Below are 16889 nucleotides of genomic sequence, written 5' to 3' on the forward strand. Positions count from 1 at the left end.
AAAGATAAATGTAGGAAGAGGGGGAAAAAAAAGGACCTTCTCTTGCAATGCTTGTGCAAAGGCTTCTGACATACCAAATGTTCCATTACTGATGCTTGTGGGGAGACTATTCTGAGAGATAAAAGCATTTAATCAGAGAGACAACAGAGAACCCAAAAATAAAATATGTTGATAATAATGGAAGATAAGAGTTTCTCGGTATGTACATTTGCTAGATCTGCGACTTGTATCAAATATCAACCACAAAGAACTAGCTATGATGTTATCTACAAACAGACTTCAAAAGTTCTTCATGATGTGACCAGATTTTTCTCCTTCAGATTCTCAGACATATTTATCTGAAAACTATATTTATATTTAATGTATTGATGTGGACATCAAGTATCTGGTTTGCATGAGAACTCGTAAAACTTGGGAGATCTGATATAACTTGTCTAGGACATAAGTTTTAGTAAACTTTGCTTAATTTTGTATTCAAACGATGACCAGATTTTTCTTCTTTGGATTCTCAGATGTAATTTAGCTTGAAAATCAATTCATATTTGCTAAATAACTAGTTGACCCAGAAACTTAAATTGTTCGATAACAAACTAACAATATATAGCATAACTTCAACTCTTTAAGGCATCTTTCTTAATTATAGCCCTTATTACACCACACATGGATAGATGAAAGATAATAGAGTTTGCAACCACTTCAATGCACAAGAAATAGGGATTAAATGAGGTTAGACGAGGTTTGAACTTGGGACTTCAAGAAACCAAGCTCTGATATCATGTTAAATAAGGAAAAAAAAAGGCATTTCCTCTATATAAGGGGCCGATTATGCAAGTTCAGTAGGTGATGTAGTCTTAAAAGATGATAAAATAAAGATCCGATTTCTTCTGGTCCCTAAGCTGGTTGGTCCTACGTAAGGAGGGCAAGGGGCAGCAAATGCTGTATCAGCATAGACAGCATTTTTCAGAATAATACTAGCTTTTCACAAGGGAAAAGTTTCTCCTACACAAATGGGGACTCACCTAAAATATCTATTTGTAATCACTTTATTTATCAAACATGTTTCTTTTCCATTATGATGCATAAACCCTCCAATGGTAAGCCCACAAAACATTACTAATTGACTGCTATAGCAAGTCGAATTAGCAGTAGTTGTTTATTCAATTATTTTACAGTCGGTTAGATCAATGCATTCCAATTTCCACCCATTTAAATTATATAAACTTTCTGAAATTTCATAACACTTCAATTAGTACATTAAATGCTTTTAGGAAAACTGCTAATACGGCCAGACAATATGAATGATCAAACTGTTCAAAAGCAATTTATTGAAAGTGTCTTCAGCAAAAAGCTTTGTGGGTTCCTAACTCCACCCATTTCAATAATTTAAACTTTCATTAATTTCATCATACTTCAACCAGCAAATTAGATTCTTTAAGATAACTGCTAAATGATAATACTGCTATATTATAAGGAGGATCAAGTTGTTCACAATCAATATATTAAACACATCTTCAGCTAAAAACTATTTGGTAATGGATCGAGCAAATAACCAGACTCATTTACAAGAGGGAATTTATACCAAGTTCTAATGAAAGGAAACTAAATTATTATTAAAAAGTAATGAAGACATTATGAGACCCAATTTACTTGAACAATGTCTATTGAGATATTTAACAATACTGAGGAATTCGGTAAAAACTAAAGCAGAATCTCTGATGAAGGTACTTTTTTCTGTATCACTAGAATTATTTTGATCGTTCTTGGGCGAAAGAAAATGAGAAGGACATTTGTTCAGCTCTTGAGGCAATGATATGTCCCTGCCACTTCCTACAGTATATACTCATTGCAATGTAGAAATGAAAAAGAAGACAAGAATGACAAGGTAAAAGAAGACAAGATTAACAAATATCAATAAAGAAGGTGGACATAAGAAAAAAAATACCTTATGCAGATCACTAGAATCAACATCAACATTTACATGAACATCCCTGCATTCAATGTCATCATTTTGCTGTTCTTCCCTAAGACCTTCAATATTTAGTTCAGCTCTGATGTGAACTTGACTCAACTTGTCTTGCACTTCAGCGATAACTGCCTTCATATGAGACTCTTCTTTTTCTAGCATTTTCATGATTTCATGTCTCTGATGACAGCAAAAGTTTTGAAGTGCAAATAATCCATTCCTAAAGTAGTCCTCAAACATAATCTGCATTCAAGATCAAGGATCAAAATTTTATAGAAAAAGAAAGTGCTATTTCCATCTGAAAGACAATGATAGCATACTAGCTTTTTCTCCAGAGACCGGACGTTTCTTTTTAAATGATTTTCAATTTCAAGTCCCTGTACATCCAAAGTAAAGCACCAGATTAACAAGGAAATTGTGTAGCTAAATGTATTATACTTTTCTTTCTTCTTTTGTCCCTGTAAGTACTTGCATACCATTCGCAAGTTGCTTTGAAGCTTATCAACTGAATTTCTAAGTGACTCCTTCTCTTCTTCTAAAGATGCCTGCAGACAATGATGTTCTCCTAACATAAGTAGACCTTGTATAGATACAAAAACTCTAGAATAGAAAAGGAAACAAGTTGAAGAGAATTCATGTGCAGCAAAAGAAATACCAAAGATGGAAAAATAAGCATCAAGATAAAAACAGCACTACATGTAATATAGATCCAACAGCCAACACGAAATAAGGACATTATCTGACAATTCAAACATACAGATTCATTTAATAGACCAAAATAAACTTTCCAATAAACAAGTAAAGTTGCAACTTCACAACATAGAGTCGAATGCTACTTTTACAATTTCATAGGCATATATTAGATGAATTTTCAACCTTGATCAATGATTTCATACTAGAATTTTACAGAATCATAAATTAATCACATGGCCAGGAAGATCAATATATAAGCTAGGGAGCGCAATCACAACTTATATGCTTTCCTTCACTTGAAGAGTTAAAGTACAATGGAACTATAAATTAAACAGTTTTCAGATTCAATTATCCCAATTGGACAGGGCAGCAAAAGCTTTCAGCACAAATAGAGTGCTACAAGAATAATAAAAAGTGTTACTGGTAGTAACATTAGAACTTTAGAATAAATCCTCAACCTTGAGAATATATAAATGAACTAATGAAAATTTTCATTCTATGAATCATGATCACTGCATATTCTTGATATGATATTTTTTGACAAAAGAAAAAACAAAGCCAGAAGTCCAATTTAAGAGTAAGTAGTACATTAGTGTCTTAGCTCACCTAGGTGACACAAAAGACATTTTAAGGAAATGGCCTAATTTGATTTCAGGGATATGGTTAGCATTTTCAGAACATGAGAAATGTAAGCCAAAGGTGTAACAGTGTAAATGGCATTTAGTCATCCATATGCAGACATAATATCTGTTGGATATTATCCAAATCATGTAAAAAGAAGATCCTTACTGATTTAGTTTAAGTAGAACAATCAATAAAGAAGCTGTCCTTGAGCAGCTTGTTGTTCTAAATAACTGCTTAGTTTGAGCTTGCTTTCAAGCTGTTCTCAAGCAGCTGACTAATACTGCTCGAAATTTACAATAACCTTAGTGGATATAAGTATATTACTTTGTTGCACAAATAAAATCCTACTGTTATTATTACGAGAACTTGTAAGATCTTAAATATAAAAAAATAAAGTAGTCATTGATCTGATTTAATATTATCTATTATATCCATAACTTCCCTCCTCAATTCTCAAATTCGCATATCATCAGCAGGCTGCAGTGTCCATCTTTAATTCATTCTTCTTTCTCAGGAATATTTGTCTTTCACAGCAAAAGTTACATTAAAACAAAATATACAGGATAGATTAGAAATATATCCAAACACTGAAGCCCCTCTCTCTTACATTTTAACATAGTCTGCCCTTTCTTTCAAACAAAAGAGATTCAGCTCTTTCTCCTCCTGCTTCTTCTAGTTGATTCTTTTTTCTAGCATATTAATCAGGACAAAAGCAGAATTCACAGAGAAACTAAGCCCAATGTTTAAGCCATAGATCCCAATTTCGGCCAATCATGAAATGGGTTGAACCTAAACTAGTCAGGCGATTGGTTTCGTCTGGGATCGGCTGAAACTAGTCAAAACTTGGTTGAAATGAGTTTTTTCTTTTTTTAAGATTCAGATCGGATCTGATCAAAGGAACATTAGTAACTGATGTCCTCAGCTACCTTCTTTTCTAGTTTTTAGCTTTTACTCTCAACCTTTTGCATACACTCTTCTCCCACTTCTTAAGTGTCCTCACACTTCACTGACCTCTTCCTGCTACTCTATACTTTGGTAAACTCGGGTAAATATTTTTTATTTTTATTTTTTCCATTTCTCTCTCTCTCTCTCTCTCTCTCTCTCTCTTACTATTTAGCTCATCCTTTCTTACTATTGTAGAACAACAATGAAGAGTCTCTTTATTTCACTTTTGCAGTAATAATTTACGAGCATAAAAATTTATTTAATCTAGCTCACGATTCATCATAATTTTGAGTGTATTTTTTTAGTTTTTAGGCTTCATATGTGAGTTTTTTTTTTCTTATTTGTCGCTTTTTTAAAATATTTTAAAATTTCTAGTATTATTAATAATATTTAAAATTTTATAAAATTAAAGATAGTCTGATTCGATACGGGCAGCCAATATGACCAATATGTATCGTTCTTTCAAATAGCCAATCCCATCGAAACCTTGGTTTAAGCAGTAGATTTAATGCCGAAACTTTCATATTATGGCTTTCTTGAGTCCATTAGAAACAACATATTTTAGTTCATTAGAAAAATCAAACTACTCCGTTTGGAAAAATAGAACAAGATAAAATATCTTCAGGAATTTTTTGTGCCTTCTAAAATGTTTGCCAAGTTAAATCATAGATATGCTACTTTATGTGTTGTAACAACATAAACACAGCATATTATAGCTATTCATAATCATAATAATTAAAAATTTTAAGAACTATACTTAGAGAGGTTACGAGCATTTTGAAGCATTTTCATTTGTTACTTTAGATGGTATCTAAGGCATGCCGATGAGGACATGACACCTGACATGCCAACCAAAGCCAAACCAACATGGACTTGTGTTGAGTTATGCTAAACTCATGCTATAAGAACTAGAAAATTTAAAAAACAAATTACAGGTGCACGTCCATTATTCATCTTCTCCCTCTCATAAACGGTTGTGAGAGAGAGGAGGTTAAATTCCCATCAGCGCAACTAACCCTAGTTTAATTCCCATACAAAAAACACTGGCCCTACTCCTTTTCTCCCCCACGCCATCATCACCATCTTGCATATCTTTCTTCTTCCTCCTTACATCATTAAAACAATCGTTATCAAAATCGGCCATCAAAGCGTCATCAAAACGAGCTAAGACCATTGCACGAACCATTGGTGAGTCATCTTCCACTTCATACAATTTATTTCAGTTTAATATAATAGTATAACCTCATTTTTCATATTGTTGGCTTTGTCAGCAAATTCCGTCGCCCAACAACTTTGGGTCACCATAGGCCAGTATGAGAAGCTTCATGCGGGCATCCCCATGCCATGGGTACCAAGAGTACTCTAGCTTTGGGAGAGGCTAAGCCATGTAGACACCAGCCAAAAGGATTTCAAGTTCGACAATTGTCGTTGTCGTTGATCGTGTCCAACCTCCCAAACAAACTACCCTCTTTGTGAGAAGTCGTCATCATTTGCAGTTGCTTTCATAGCCTTGTTGGAAAAATTGAGCAACACCATGGTCGTCTACCATGGAAGATGCGTTCCTCGTCATCAACCACCTCGGCCGACGTTCTGCTATCTCTTGTAGATCGTCATGGTGGTGAGGTGTGATCCGGAGTTGTCAATTGGGACAGCCGCCGACTGAAGCCGTTGATAATTTTCGCCCTTGCCGATGATAATTTTCGCCCTTGCCGATGATAATTTCCGCCCAAGTCCCTCTCCATCCTTGTCTGGCTCTTGCTTGAAGAAAAGATAAGGATGTGTGCATTCATCCCAACCCAAGTCGGATTTGGGTTGGGGTGAATGGTTGGTTGGGCCAGCAGTGCCCAACCCTTTTATTAGCTACAGTCCAACCTAAGTATGAGGGCTAAATCTAGGTTGGTTAGGCCAAGTGTTATTATGTCAACGTATTATACTTTATGCTATGTTATACTTCGTACATTATTATTCTTCATGCTATATTAAATTCTAACTCCATGCAGTATTACACTTCGAAAAAATGTTAATCTCAGTGAAAATGGCAAATATATTGATCATGAGTAGCTAGCGAAACAATAATTATGAGAAGATAGGACTTTTAGAACAATCTCAGACTAGATATTCTTCGTGTATCTCCCTCTGGTAATCTAAATCTACCTTAAAATTCTAGGAACAAATATATTTCTAATCATACAGTGATCTATTTAGGTGAGTCTGGTGGAGTTAGGAAACAACCATAAATAAAATCTAAAATCTCTCTTATGTGACTTTAATCTCTTTTAACAGTTAGTGAAAAAAATAAAGTATATTACATAGTGACACATTTTAGTGGCCCTAACCGAATTAACTACAAGAAAAAGTTTTGAACGTCATCTCAAGGTGACTTCTATATGGTGAAAATAGGCACAGTTATAAATGAGAAATATGGCATTTATTTTATATTTAGAAGTTCTATATAATAAATCTTAAGCATGTTGTCAATTTATTATTCACATTGTTACTTTATTGCCTTATTATTCTTGTTATGTGCATACTTATTATTAACTGTATACTATATTTTATTAAGCCTTGGATTTCTAAAGTTATACTTATATATTATGGATTTTATTGGCTTTTGGGTGGATTGACCCACTTAGCTAAAGTTATTAGCTCATAAACTTCCACTCTGACATTTCAGGTATTGGTCAATGTGACGCTTGAGCGTGGTGCACCAAGACTCTACCTCCACTTAAAATTTGGTTTTTTACTTTTAATTATTAGTTGTTTTTGTTTTGTTTTGTTTTTATTTTTGTTTTTGTTTGGAAATAATCTGTAGAATTAGTTTTATTTAGGAAGACATTGGTTATCAAATTTGGATTCTGTTATTATCCCTTGGGAATTTTATTAATCATTGACTTAGAAATAGTAGTTTATATTGAATTTCTTTATATTGTGGATTTAGAAGTTTATTTGTTAAGGCTTTGTATATCTCAAGCCTACTAGGATACATAGCTGGTCATAATTCCAAACTAAAGTTGTGACACATGTTGAACTGTCATAGCCTTGCCCTAACTCGTGTTGATCGGTAAAGGTTATTTTTTTACACTTTAAAAACTAATTTTGCATGTACAAATGATATATCTAGTTTAATTTTACTAAATCTATTTTTTGTAAGGGTCTTTCTATATAGATGTAGCATTTTGGTGCAAATATCTATGAAAATACCTTTTAAAATGTAGGAATCAAAGGAAAATTTTGATTTTCCCAAGAAAATCTCCAAAATTTCAAAAAATCTAAAATAATATGTTAAATTTATTCAAATTGGGCCTAAATTAATATAGAAATATGTTAGATTAACTCCATATGAGTTAATTTGAACCCAAATTTTATAATTTTAGGAAAAAATTTAGCATAATTAAATTTCCCACAAAATTTCTCAAATTTCAAAAAATCAGAATTTAATATATCAAATTCATTTAACTTGGGTCAAAATTGATATAGGACCATGTTAGATTAATAGCATTCAACTAGGTTTTAGTTTTAATTATTAAACTATTGTCAATTAATCAATCATATTATATGTTAAATCATGCTTTTACTTGACTATTGTTATATCTTTGATAAAATAAGTCATTTATCATATTATCTAAGGATAAAAAATTCTAATGTAGGATTAAATACATATATTTAAACTAAAAATATGTATAAAAATATTAAAAAATAAATTAGAGGCATGCCAAAAGAATGCCAGGGGCGTGCCCCAGGCTGACTAGCATGTGCCGTGCTGACAAAGTATCAGCACAACAATCCTTGATCTATACAATATAAAATACACATCAACTAAGTGAGATGCATCAATATTAGTGACAGCAAAGTTATCCAATATTCTAACAGATAAGTGATTGTAAGCTTACAATGTACTTTGAAGTTGAGGTTCCTTGATCTGTACTAAATATCCAACTGTCTGAAGAATCATCTAGAAGGCAAGAACATTTCTCTTCCAATGTAGCATCTGAAGAGCAGCCAGTCTCTCTTTGACGAGCCTCATAAAACTTTGTAATAACCTGGAAAAAAAAGATAACAAAATACAGTTCTATAAGGAAAAGGACCTCATAAACTGCAAAATGAATGACAACATATGCCAGACATAATGAGGTAGCTAACCAAATTTGGTGGCTACACTAAAGACCATAATACATGACAACCAAGTAGGAGAGAATTAGATCTAAAGTCAGAAATTTAAGTAGAGGATAGCTGGCTTGATCATTGTCCATGGATGGAACTAGTAAGAAGTAAATCTCCGATTTCATATAATAGTTCATTTCCTGTTTCCACGTCAAACAAGGAAATGGAATAACCCTTTAGTTTGTTTTGTCTGGGACGCTATAAAACTTAGGCTTTATCTGATATTTAACGTAAATCATAGATACATTATATAACTGTAAAATATATACAGGAGGACACGACAGGCATAAGAAAACCATCTTAATGTCATGTTAATCAACAAATACAGGTACATGATTTAATAGAAGATCAGATGCCGTACAGATAAAATTAGTTATGCATAAAGAATATAAATAAAGTATCATCAATTAATGATCTAAAAAGAGATTGGCCGGTGCATAGTGGCTTGGAGGTTCCAACAGAGACAGGTCACAAACCTAAAGCTGATCTCTAGCAATCTTTCTATCTAATGTTTTTACATTTTTTAGGTTGTATAAATTACATAATATCCGATCACAACTATGCGAAACAAGTACAGTTATAACTGTACATACCAAAATAAAGTATTTATAAGAATCTTAAACAGAAGTAAAAAAAAAAATATTACACCAATTCAATAGATAGTTTTTGTAAATTCACTTCTGCTTAATAGTCAGGGATAGAAATACTGGAGTCATCTATTAAAGCATTTGCATCTGCTTCCTCGTCATCGTCCTTCAACAAATCATGATATTGTATTAATATATCATAATATGCTAGAATTGGATCCACGGGCTTAATGTTGCATTCGATAGCCATGAAATGAAGATGAACTAGATCTGTACCTTCAAAGAAGATTCATTTAAAATCTTCAATTCCCTCAATTCCATCTGCAAGGCATCATTCAACCTCTTCTCATCAAGATACTTAGATTGAAGTTCCTCTATCCTGGCAATTATATAAGCATACATGTCATGTTCAGTCATTTTAATCATCATGCATTACATGAAATCAGAACATTATGAGAAATATGCTTGCCCAACACTGCCAGCTTAAATGAAGACAATTCTAGCCTTCTGCAGCTAATTTATTTTTTAAACAAGGAATATAGTGATTATCTGCTTTCCGCAGCTTAAGTGATTACTTTTACAAGGAATATGAGAAATATGCTTGTCCAATATTCTGCCAGCTAAAGTGAAGACAATTCTAGCCTTCTGGAGCTAATTTATTTCTTACACAAGGAATATATTGATCATCATGTCACCTGTCATAATGCCCACCATGCACCACATGCCATAAACCACCCTGGTTGTTGTGTTTCTGTCATGTGCTTGTTTAAAAGATTGATTTAATCAACTCCTCTACTACTTTACTACATTAGGATAGATATAGCCAAGGTTATACATGTGGTATTGGTATCGGCCCGCCAAAAATAATAATACATATTTGTTCTGAATATTATATATACTATATGCAATATCAGTTCACACTATTTTTTAATTACTTAAATTCTAAAAATAAAATATAATCCAGGAAAATCATCAAAATTCAGAAAAATTGTGATACATTCACGTTTCAATAACTAGCTCGGCTAAGCCGAAGCAATGGTTGGGTAGAGTATGGTGGTGCGGTCTACCCGTGGGATGGTGGTGGTAGTTGCGGTTAACTAAGATGAAGGTGGTAATGGCATCGGCAATATGATGGTGAAGGTGATAAAGTAACAAGGAAGGAAAGAGGGGGGGAGAAGGAGACCGTTCGTAAGGGACTAAGGGGTTTGGTCGAACTGAGGAGGAAGGAGGCGGCAACGCTAAGGCTGCCGTGGAGAAGAGAACTAGGGTTGAGAGAGAGAGAGAGAGTTAAATCAAGATAGTTCCAATAATCAATAATGAACCCGATGCACACCACAATGCTTTATAGGTGGCTACCGATCTTAGCCGATGTGGCTAGCCCAACTGACTGATCCGACTTAACTCAATCTAATAGTCATAAGCAAATAACTAAAACATCGAGACTAAAGTGCAAATACAATAATCAAATGCAAAATAGAAATTGACTAAGGCTAATCCCATCTAGTCTAGCGCGAGGTGGTGGGGTCAGACCCAAACCGTAACAAAACAGAAGAAAAATAAGAAACTATAGATTACTCAAATGAGATAGGAGCTATATATGAAGAGTGAAAATACTTAGAAAATGGTGTGTGACAACCACAGCTAAGGTAAAAGGAAAATACTACTGTCATACACTGTTTAATTATTTGTTCAAGATTAGGTTAAGGATTATAATTAACAATGTTATTTTGCTAGCAAGTAGCAATCAGAGTGTGTATTTGGAATATTCTATAATCATTCTTTCTATCATGCTTATTCATGTAAGTCTTTATCCAATTAGCAAGCAGCCTCTATTTTTGTTTCTGAATACAGAACTTCTGTGTGTAGACAATCAATCTGAATATCAAAGTTGTGGAGATCAGTGTAATAGCACTAAGACGTGCCAATAATAGTATTGGTCCTATTGGATATCCTCCAGAAGCCAAGGATATAATTTGGCAGCTCTCTGTTGTGAACTAAGTGGAAACCTTCACTTGACTAACATTGCCATTCAAGTTCACACATTATTTAATTCCATTTCTAGTCTCAGACAATGTTATTAAAATGCATCTCTAGACTCTGAACAATAGAAACTCCCATACATATGATTTTGTGAAAATCCCAATGAGGTTTCATTTTGCTATCCTTGGAAAAGAAAGAAATAAAGATGGTTCTGTATTTGCTTTAAGACACTTCAGTCATAGAATATTACCTTTCCTGAAGGTTGACAAATTTCTTTGATATAGCTTCCTCTCGTTCTTTTGACTTCTCGCACTATAAAAAGAAAGAGAAAACTAACACTTTAGATAAGGGATTAAAATTATTTGAAATTAGAAATACAACAAAGACCTCCAGTAATGAGTGATCTCGTTCTGCAAATGCAGCAGCTACACAACTCTGGAAAAACTTCACCTGTTTCTCTGCTTCCTTGTTCTGCATTTTAATCCAAAGCTGAAAACTCATGAACCTACCCAAACGTAAATAGTATGACTGAAGGGCTTCTAATTTTTTAGGAGGTTAACTGCCCCCTATATTAGAACTTTTACATATTTCCTTCACTTTGCTTATCGTAGTAAATGTATATTATAACTGCCATCCTTCAACAAAATTAGATGACCTCAGAAAAACAGATAAACATTATAAAATTTTAGAACATTAAATTACTGTAATTTGCCACTCATTGTTCAGGAGAGCATCCAATTGATTCTCTAAATATTTGCAAACAAATCCCCCTAAAATAGAACAATTTAACTCAGCAAAAACGAGCATCAATATTCTGAAAATCCATTCATGCAGCCATTTAGGGAATAGAGTTAGATGTTTGCCTTGATGAGGATGATGAATAGGACTAACAAATTTTACTATTACCAGGGTACAAATTCTAAAAACCAACAAAAGACAACCAAGCAACAGAAAAGAGGCAATAAAAGCCACTAACTTAAAAATTAAAATATAGTCATGGTTAAACCATATGGTATATATCAAATTATGTTACTAATATATATTGCCAGAAAACCTAATAATAGCATGTTTTCTGCATTTAAATTTAAAAAGGAAACAAACATAACCTGGAACTAAATGATGCATCACAGTCCCTGCCATAGTGATGACCTATTAATGAGAATAGTAATCCTTCTTAAAAATTCCAAATGGAATTGTTTTTCTGATTTCCAACAGCCAAGTTCTGCTTGAATAGGAGAATGGCTTTCAATAGAAATCAGATAGGTTCAAAAGGACAAGATATGGAAGTCGAATTAATTGAATGGTGACTAAGTGCTTTATTTTTCGATCTCTAATGACTATGTTCTCCTGATTCCTTAAATAACTGTTACAACTTTGATAAAAATGTGTAGGATGAACAAATTTCTAATGTTGGGTTTAAGTTTAGTAGTGAAGTTCCAAGTCAAGAAAAAATTTGCAACATTGTAGAATCAGACATTTTGTTATCATGCTTCCAAAGAAATGAAAGAAATTTGGGGGTTGGTGCTACAACTAGCAGATGTGCATTTTGACTTTATGTAGTTCGGTTACTTCAGTAAAATCAAAATTTTGCAATATTGTAAAATCAGAATTTTATTATCATGTTTCTCAAGAAATGAAAGCCAAATTTGGGGATTAGTGCTACAATTAACTAGCAGATGTGCATTTTGAACTTAGTTCAGTACGAAAAAATAGGACTATATTTTAAGTTGATACTTGGATTTTAGGATGATTACTCATGACAGAGAAAAGGTGTTTGTTCTTTGAAACCATGAATCAATTTCTTTTTGCCACTGCAGATGAACAATCATGTAAACTTAAGAAAGAGAAATGTATTTTAAATTTTTAATGAGATGGACAATAAGACTGAAAACAAAACTAAGTAAGACTGATCCTCTAGGTAAATTATGTAAAATTGTAAACCATTTTTACTACATCTATAGAAAATAGAATGACGAGAAATGATGAAGTAAGAAATTCAGGCATGAAAGTTTACAGAGAATCAGGGAGTATGGCGGAAATAAAAAGGTGTTAGAACTAGAAATAATTGAGAAGTTTGAATGGCTGATTGGCTGGATAAAGGTACTGTGTTTTCTCTCCCAAGATAGTCAATTTGAAATATAATATATCAAGTTGATTTTTATGCATCTCAACTTGGCATACGTAGAAGCAAAATGAAATAGCATTCAGCACTTTAATGACAAGTCCTTGAACGATTAAAAATTAAGAAGTAAATAAGCAGCTATGAGAAATTAGAACATAAAGAGTACCTTCAATATTTCAGCACTATGCAAATCAGAAAGTTGGCTCTGAATATTATAAGACAGACATTATAAGAAAGAAAGTTACAGACAAAAGTAATTATGAAAAATGTGATCATAGAATATGATACAAACTTTAATTTGATAAGATTCAGCAAGCTCCTCTTGAAGATTCTGCTTATCTCTCAAGCATCCAGCTAACTTTTTCTGAAGGTTCTCAATCTCCTGCTCCAAACCAGCTATCCTGAATCCTGATAGGACTTTAGTCTTATTGAAGAAATTTATACAGTAAGCACTACGAGTAAAACATATGGTAGATTCCTAAGCACCTCTGGAAATGCATTCCAGTTGCCACAGCAAGATAGCTAGGTCCAGCTTGTTGCATACATAATTGCTCAATATCTTTTCTAAGCTCATCACGTTCTGCAGGAAAAAGAAAAAGTTAGTATATATTCAACACGGCATAAAAAATAAAGAAGGTTGAATTTTATGGGAACATGAGCGTCCAACTAGGTTGAACTTTCCTGCAGGATTTCTAGGCCAAGGGCAGGTGACCTAAAGGAGAACAACATAGAGGGAAGGAAGACAGCAGCTACAACAGGATACTTATTTCATCTTCTTTGTATCATTATTTTCATCACATTGGAACAAAGAATTATAAGGTAAAGGATTGGCCCAGTATCAACAGTAAAATTAGAGGTATAGGCCATTCAATTCCTGCTCTGACTTAATTGCTACAACCTAATATAAAAGAAAAGGATTAGAAGAAGATAAAATAACGAAAGAAAATTTATGATTATCAGGATTCTGAATCTGACAACACCCCATTCCAATAGCCTGACAAGACAAGCTGTGCTGGGTGGCATGGCTCGGAAAGTCTGGTCATGTAAATGGCAGCACAAGGGAGAGACAAAGGGAGGACCAAAGAGTATCAACTAGGGGATGGGTGAAGAGGGCCGGCGTAGGGAAGGGACAGATGGCAAAGGAAGAGAAGTTAGACGGACGGAAAGGATCTGTGAGATAGATGAAAAGGTAGAATATGTATTAAAACATATCTGGTTGGGTAGGTTACAAAGAAGATGAACCCTCATAACGGTTTGTTGGATTTTGCATGATACTGTATATGGTTCGAAGTTTCAGTTTTGATTGGTTTTGGTTTTAACCCCTAGAAGAAATGACTATTTAAGACTGAAATTGGATGGTTTTAATCTATTGTGGTCAAATGTTAAACCAGACATCTTCATAGTTTCGACATTAATTTTCATAAGTTTCAGCCATTACAGTTACATCTCAAGTGAAACTTCAAACCCTTAGAGTAAAAGGTTACAAACACTTAGAAGCAGTTGGTAAAAGAAGAGGAAATGTTTTCAAATTTAGTTTTAATAGAAAATGGAAGAAAATTCATGCAGCATAGGAGCTTTCTATAAAGTAGCAATTTGATATCTTCAAGTAATCTATGTAATAACGAGATAGACAATCAAGTGACGATTCATGTTTGCTTCTTGGACCAACATGTCAATTTATACAATGTGAAATAAAATGGTTCATAGAACAAGGAGGTTGAATGTAAGAGACAATACCATGTTGAAGTTGTTCAACCCGTTTGATCAGTGACTCCTCACCATTTCCTTTTTCATCCATTTCTGATTGTAAAAGGATCTAAAAATGTTAAATTTCATCATTTCTAAAGCAAGGATTAATTGCATATCTTGATCACTAAATGAAAACACTGAAGTAAAGAGATAATGAAGTGAGTCTGAATTATGATATATGAGACGAAAATGTAAAAAGAATTTACTATATTGCTAACAAAGAAGTTATATAATAATTTATAGACCACTGCTAATTCGTCAACTCAAAAGGCAGAGTTGATATTTTATTCTAATAATAAAAAAATCACATCCATGAAGCACGGATAAGGATACGGGATACGGATACGGAGATATGGCAAATTCTCAAAAAAAACAGGATACAATACGTCTAGGATACGGTAATTAAAAAATTATATAAAAATATTATATTCTAATGACAACCTATACATGTGTATGTGTAAAAAGAAATTTATTCTAATGACAACCCATACATAATATTACATTCAATATTTCAATACATTTATTATCTACATAAGCATTTAATAGCAAAAATGAGAGTAATAGATATCAAAGACAATTAGACGAAGAATACATCAACATTCAACAAATAATGCACCAAAATGAGAATAGTAGATATCATTGCATTCAATATGAGCAACTCATAGGTCATAGCACTAAAAATATGAACAACTCATTAGCAATGATACTAACTTTGGTATAGAGTTCTTTATTTTTAACTCAGCCTGCTCCATTATCCTTTTCATCTCCACAATATGCTAACAATTTACTTAAGGGCATGGTTTGATTCCACATCCACTAATTATCATCACATTAGCCTTTACTATATAATAAGATTCTTTGTATATTTGCTGACAATGATTGCACTGAAACTTCATATTCCCTCCTCCTCCCATCTTTTAAAATTTGGGTACATATTTCCAAAGCCGAGCACTCTAATCTACAGCTACATTGCTAGTACTAGAACTCATACTTTCAGAAGTCATTTATCTGTGATAAAAATAAAACAAAACAGAGAAATTCTAAATTCTTACACTACACTCATCTAATTGTTAGTATTAGTTCTAACTGCCGCCACACAATACTAATATTTAAGAAGATGAAACCACATCATTCAAATTAAATATAACTAGCTGATCTAGGAATCTAATAAAGCAATAAATCTGAAAATTCAGAATTGTAATACTTAAGCAACTAGAGAAGGTTTAAAGCAATAAATCTTTGAAAATTCAGACATGCAATGCTTAAGTGATCATATCAGAATTAATTAAACTGTAAATAAGGCAGAGAAGATAAATCCAGAGAAGAAAATATGCACAATTTCAAAAGAAAAAGAATTCAGAGAAGGGAGAAAAAAAACTGAGAAAAGAAAAAAAAAAACGAAAAAAAAAACTGAGGAAAGTAACTTAAAACAGAATTTAAGAAGGGGAAAGTGGAAGAAATCAAATGAGAAAACTCAGAGAAGAAATTGAGGAAAAACTGAGAAGAAATTGAAGGAAAAAAGAGCTAGTTCGTCGAGAGAAGAAATGAACAGAACATACCGTCGTCGGCTGGTTCGTCGAGAGAGAGAGGGGGAGAAGGGAGAGCGGCGGCGGCGACGGCGGCTTGTCGAGAGAGAGGGAGAGAACGGAGAGTGGCGGCGTCGACGGCTTGTCGAGAGAGGGGGAGAACGGAGAGTGGCGGCGTCGTCAGCTGGTTCGTCGAGATAGAAGGGGAGAACAGAGAGCGGCGTCGTCGAGAGAGAGAGGGAGCGGCGGCGTCGAGAGAGGACGGGGAGCGGCGGGCGAATGGGGGGTGGGTAAGTTAAGTTTCTTAACGGGTTTATAAAATTAAATCCGCCCGATTACCCAATTAAATTCAAAACATATCCAAAACATATCCCAGCCTATTCAGCTGTATCAACCCACTATCCAAAAATAAAAATTAATTATTTAAATTCAGAATACTCCAAAAACATACCGAATATGAATACGGGCCGGATACAGATACGGGCTGTATTCAGTCATATTCACCTAAAATGAAGTATTTGTGCTTCCCATGTTCACAT

General features: G+C 33.6%; 1 protein-coding gene across 8 annotated transcripts in view; it reads right to left on the reverse strand.

Annotated features, from left to right (window-relative positions):
• Positions 1–16644, reverse strand: part of LOC140773024 (uncharacterized) — a 36685-nt gene extending 20041 nt beyond the window's left edge. For 5 of the 8 annotated variants that reach the window (XM_073115337.1, XM_073115339.1, XM_073115338.1 and 2 more), the window contains exons 1-13: positions 16384–16644; positions 14813–14875; positions 13562–13655; positions 13368–13476; positions 13242–13280; positions 11341–11424; positions 11204–11265; positions 9250–9352; positions 8116–8265; positions 2440–2508; positions 2284–2340; positions 1943–2206; positions 37–111 (exon numbers count right to left, since the gene is read on the reverse strand). In XM_073115337.1, the coding sequence (XP_072971438.1) occupies positions 37–111; positions 1943–2206; positions 2284–2340; positions 2440–2508; positions 8116–8265; positions 9250–9352; positions 11204–11265; positions 11341–11424; positions 13242–13280; positions 13368–13476; positions 13562–13655; positions 14813–14873 (1167 nt within the window). In that variant the 5' untranslated portion in view covers positions 14874–14875; positions 16384–16644. Of the gene's footprint in view, positions 1–36; positions 112–1942; positions 2207–2283; positions 2341–2439; positions 2509–8115; positions 8266–9249; positions 9353–11203; positions 11266–11340; positions 11425–13241; positions 13281–13367; positions 13484–13561; positions 13656–14812; positions 14892–16383 lie in introns of those variants that run through there. The other 3 variants (XM_073115341.1, XM_073115343.1, XM_073115342.1) reach the window with 3 other exon arrangements.
• Between the last annotated feature and the right edge of the window lie 245 nt (positions 16645–16889).

The sequence above is a fragment of the Typha angustifolia genome, chromosome 13 (assembly GCF_048772165.1).
Source record: "Typha angustifolia cultivar Huaian chromosome 13, ASM4877216v1, whole genome shotgun sequence".
In the NCBI taxonomy this organism is placed as follows: domain Eukaryota; kingdom Viridiplantae; phylum Streptophyta; class Magnoliopsida; order Poales; family Typhaceae; genus Typha; species Typha angustifolia.